Source organism: Sinocyclocheilus grahami, unplaced genomic scaffold (assembly GCF_001515645.1).
Source record: "Sinocyclocheilus grahami isolate Dianchi unplaced genomic scaffold, SAMN03320097.WGS_v1.1 scaffold352.1, whole genome shotgun sequence".
Classification (NCBI taxonomy): Eukaryota; Metazoa; Chordata; class Actinopteri; order Cypriniformes; family Cyprinidae; genus Sinocyclocheilus; species Sinocyclocheilus grahami.
In genome coordinates this window covers 132649-137735 of record NW_015505531.1, presented here as the reverse complement: position 1 = coordinate 137735, position 5087 = coordinate 132649, and the positions used below count along the sequence as shown (strand labels likewise).

The 5087-nt window shown below is 35.9% G+C and overlaps 1 protein-coding gene across 1 annotated transcript in view; it reads left to right on the top strand.

Moving 5' to 3' along the window:
- LOC107548660 (actin-like protein 6A) overlaps window positions 1-5087 on the top strand; it is a 19776-nt gene that overhangs the window by 5721 nt on the left and 8968 nt on the right. Inside the window, exons 4-9 of the mRNA XM_016229434.1 lie at window positions 197-297; window positions 404-501; window positions 1130-1224; window positions 1429-1535; window positions 1674-1763; window positions 1866-1927. Coding sequence (XP_016084920.1) covers window positions 197-297; window positions 404-501; window positions 1130-1224; window positions 1429-1535; window positions 1674-1763; window positions 1866-1927 — 553 coding nt within the window. The remainder of the gene's footprint in view (window positions 1-196; window positions 298-403; window positions 502-1129; window positions 1225-1428; window positions 1536-1673; window positions 1764-1865; window positions 1928-5087) is intronic.

Below are 5087 nucleotides of genomic sequence, written 5' to 3'. Positions count from 1 at the left end.
TCCCTAAACATAGCACATACCGAACCATACCGAAACTGTGACTCTGATACAAACCGAACCGTGAGTAAGTTGAACCGTTTCAAAGAATCGAGAGCTTGGGAATCGAAATCGAATGGACTCGGGACATCTGAATATATATATATTTTTATTTTTTTTCCCTGCTTTAACACACATTTTCTTTTTCTTTTTTCTGAAGTTGAGGACTGGGACAGTTTCCAAGCCATTTTAGATCACACCTACAAAATGCACTTCAAATCAGAGCCCAGTCTGCATCCAGTCCTGATGTCAGAGGCCTCGGTATGTTGATTTTCTGACATAAATCCAATCTACAGATTATATCATACATGTGCCATTTCCTGGGATTCTTCAGCTTGACTATGATCTTGTTTTCTTCATCTTGTAGTGGAACACACGAGCAAAGAGAGAGAAGCTGACTGAGCTAATGTTTGAGCATTACAACATTCCTGCTTTCTTCTTGTGTAAATCGGCCGTCCTGTCTGCGTATCCTTTATTTTAATCGGCTGGCTGAAGATTCAAATCTTTGTGTAAGGCAATGTCTTGCGTTTAGAACAGTGTTTTTGTTTGTTTGTTTGTTTCTTTTACCAGAGGGCCTAGAGATGACTTAAAATTACTTTTAAAAAGACAAAATAAGCATTAAAATAAGCTAAAACAACTTATAATTGAGATATTTCTTATATCAACCCCCCACACTTTTTTTTTAAAGACCATCTAGATGCATGAGGTAGCCTAATTTTAAAGTGTTATTTCTAGACCTGGAAAAGACATTTTAAATGTCTTTAAATTAATAAAATCCATGGGCATTTTAATGATAAATATACATTTTTCAAGCTCTACATTTAAAAAAAAATCCTTATCCAGTAAACCACAAACAGCTGGAGAGGTCATGGGGCCTGAATATTGTTGTGGACAAGGGTGGCCTTGGAGTCAAAAAGGTTGAGAACCACTGATTTTTAATTTCTTTATTGGTGGTTAATCCATATACAGTCAAAAGGAATGACATTAATTGATTTAAATGGCAAATTTGGGCAGTATATCCATTTTAAAGCATCTTATGAGACAGTGGGGGTAGGAAAATACATAGTGTTAAATCCTTTACTCAGCGTTCCAGGTTTGCCAATGGACGGTCCACAGGTTTAGTGCTAGATAGTGGAGCAACACACACAACTGCTATTCCAGTGCATGATGGTTATGTCCTACAACAAGGTAATTCTAAACGCTTTGTAAAAACAAAGGCACTTTTTATTATTATTTTGTTTTTTTAATTAGTACAATATATTATTTACATTAATTACTTTGTCTATTTACATATTTATTTTTTATTTTCTCTATGAATAATAAATAATGTAATTTAAAATATTTTATGTATGTTGTTGATATTTCTATAATGTATGTTTTATGATCTTCCAGGCATCGTAAAGTCTCCTCTTGCTGGTGACTTCATGAGTATGCAATGTAGAGAGCTATTTCAAGAGTTAGGTGTTGAAATAGTGCCTCCGTATGTGATTGCATCAAAGGTGAGGATTGCTCAAGTTCATTCTTTTCAGTCATTATCGTCTCTGTTTGGAGGTTGGGATGCTCATTACATTTGAGGTGGTGGGGAGTAGTTGAAATGTTCAAAGAAAAGTTAATGTCAAAGTGTTTTGTCATGAAAGGATTCAGTTCGTGAAGGAACTCCAGCCAGTTGGAAGAAGAAAGAGAAACTACCTCAAGTTAACCGTTCATGGCATAACTATATGTGTAATGTAAGTCACCAGAGCTAGGAATCATAGAGGAGAGTTACTGAACCAACTGAAGTGCATTCATAACATGTATTATGTAATAAATGTTACTACCTGTAATTTCAGACTGTCATCCAAGATTTCCAGGCCTCTGTGCTACAGGTGTCAGATTCATCCTATGATGAACAGTAAGTTCATTTTCTTTTCATGCACTGCTGTTCAAAATTTTTGGTTTGGGTAAGGTTTTTTTTTTTTTTTTTTAATGTTTGAGATCAATACTTTTATTCAGCAAGCACACATTAAATTAATCAAATGTGACAGTAAAGACATTTCTTGTCATTTATTTTTTCACTGAGATTCAACATTGGGTAACCATTTAGATTTCAGATGTTTTGTGTGTCATACATTCATATTTACCATACACATGAGAGTAGCATTCATCAGAATATGTGCATAGAAAAGAACAAAGAAAAACAAACAAACAATGTACATAGGGAGTGATCTTTCTGTACATCATGAACATTAGCTTGTAAAAATAAAATAGGTTCTGTGGGATGTTTCATAGTTAACCTATTTTTCCCATTTTAATGTGAACTGTTCCAGTTCTCAGTTAATAAATGCTGTTACCTTTCCATTTTGTAAATATCCATTACAATTTCCATCAATGTATTTATAGTTGGACTTTTTTGTGACAAACCATTTCCTGGTGAGAGCCTTTTTAGTAGACACCAACAGTATATTCATCTATTTTTCCTCAATTAATGCGGTAAATATTTAAAGGTCTTATCTTCTAGTGGCATTACACATTTACAAATATCTTGCAAAGCATTGTGTATCTATAGCTGGATAGTTATATATTTTGGTTCCCACAGTTTTTCCAGCAAACAGCAGTGTTACTAACATTTTATAGTTGGACTTTTTTGTGACAAACCATTTCCTGGTGAGAGCCTTTTTAGTAGACACCAACAGTATATTCATCTATTTTTCCTCAATTAATGCGGTAAATATTTAAAGGTCTTATCTTCTAGTGGCATTACACATTTACAAATATCTTGCAAAGCATTGTGTATCTATAGCTGGATAGTTATATATTTTGGTTTCCACAGTTTTTCCAGCAAACAGCAGTGTTACTAACATTTCTGAGAGTGTGTAACAAAATATTATAGCAATTTTTTTTTTTTTTTACAGTGGGTATAGAAAAGAATCACCCCCTTTTAAAATAATCTCATTTTGTTGCTTTGCAGCCTGAAAGTAAGACAGACACACAGTTTTTGTTTTATCCAGCTGTATTTACTCAGTGCAACTTATAACATCCAAGTAAAAGATATAACACCAACATATCAGGAAAAAATGAATAAAAAAGCCACTCCTCAAGAAAGGCCACATGCAGTCACGACTGAGCTTTGCCAAAACGCACCTTGAAGATTCTGAGACAGATGAGACGATTTATTTGGCCTCAACACCAAATGATATGTCCGGCAGATAACCAATACAGCTCACCATCCAAATAACAGCATTCCTACAGTAAAGCATGAAGGTGGTATTATCCTGTTATGAGAGTGTTTCTCAGCAGCAAGGATTGGAGCACTTGTCAGGATAGAAGGAAAAATGGATGGGGCAAAATACCGTCAAATTCTTGAGGAAAATCTGCTGCCATTGTTGTGGAGAAAAGTCTTCTCTGTCTTGCAAAATAATGCTCAGGAGGCAGAGTTCCAGAAGTCAAAATTAGACTTTATTGCAAGAAGACGACAAAGCCGAGATGCCTGTAGAACAACTGAATCTTTCACTGTCCAGACTCTTGGTACAATTTCGTTATTGGTCACTGTCCAATGAGTATACAGACCATTCTTTGATGCATCATTCCCAGTACTTTCCACAATTGCTTATTATTTTCATAACACTTGCTTTCATTGTAGAAAACCACCAACTAATCTGTTTTCCAAAAGATAACTTCTCTTATCTACCACTTTCTGGGTGTCCAAGGTTGCAGAGGCATATACATTTTAGGATTTTAATGAGCTGTCAGGATTTTAAGGAGTTTCACACACATTATCTATTTCCTTTTTATTTATTTTCCTATTATCTATTTCCTATTATCTCATCCTGTGGCATCTCCCATTTCTGATACTTCCTTCTGTATTCTCCATTCATATTGCAGTCACATAAACCATGAGGCCTATACAGTCACTCAGTTTGGCCTTGAGGCCTTCAAATGCACCCAGCTCTCATATGAGGCAAACTAACTTTCACAAACAAGCAAAGTAACTTCTTCAATTGTTTTCTGTAGGGTAAATAAAATATTTCATCACCCTCTGCCAGAACGTTGTCTATGGGAAGAAGGTTTACCTTCCAGCATGACAATGACCCAAAGCACACAGCAAAACTGAGCACACAGTGGTTGAAGAGAAAAATGTGAATGTCCTTGCATGACCTAGTCAGAGTCCAGACTTAAACCCCATTGAAAATCTGTGGAATGACTTGAAGACTGCAGTCCACAAACGATCACCATCAAATTTAACTGAACTTGAGCAGTTCTGCAAAGAACAGTGGGCAAATATTGCAAAGTTAGTAGAGACAAACCCAACAGACTAAAGGCTGTAATTAAAGCAAAAGGTGGTTCAACAAAATACTGACACAAGGTCCTTTTTCCATCTCAGTGATTCTGTTTTTTTTTTTCTTCTTCTGATACGTTGGTGTTATATCTTTAACTTGGATGTTATAAGTAAATAAGTGCACTGAGTAAATACAGCTGGATAAAACAAAAACAGTGTCCGCCTTCATTTCAAGCAACAAAATGTGATTATTTTAAATCTTCATTAAATTGATTTTGGTTAATCGCTAGTAGGGTCTGAAATGGATATAACAGTCTGGGCAATATGTTCATTTTAAAGGGGTCATATGATGCGATTTCAAGTTTTCCTTTCTCTTTGGAGTGTTACAAGCTGATTGTGCATAGATAAGATCCCTGAAGTTGCAAAGACTAAAGTCTTAAAACCAAAGAGATATTCTTTATTAAAGTTAAGTCTCTGCCACGCCCCCCCTAAAACGTCTCGTTCTAACACGCCCCCACATATCTACCTCACTATGTGGAAATATTTGCGTAATGCCACCCAAATGTTCACGCAAAGAAAGAAGGCGTGGTTTCAGTAACCGCAGTTAGTGTTGAAGCAGCCATGTCAGGGAGACGCTGTGTGTTTCTAGGCAAAAGCACTTTATTTGGCCTTCCGAAAGTAGATGCATTTAGGAATCTTTAAGATTACTTACAACAGAACAGCAATGCATTTTATGGACGACCGTTTCGTGAACCTAGGAGAGGAGGTCATTCTGACTTTGCTATGACAATCTGGC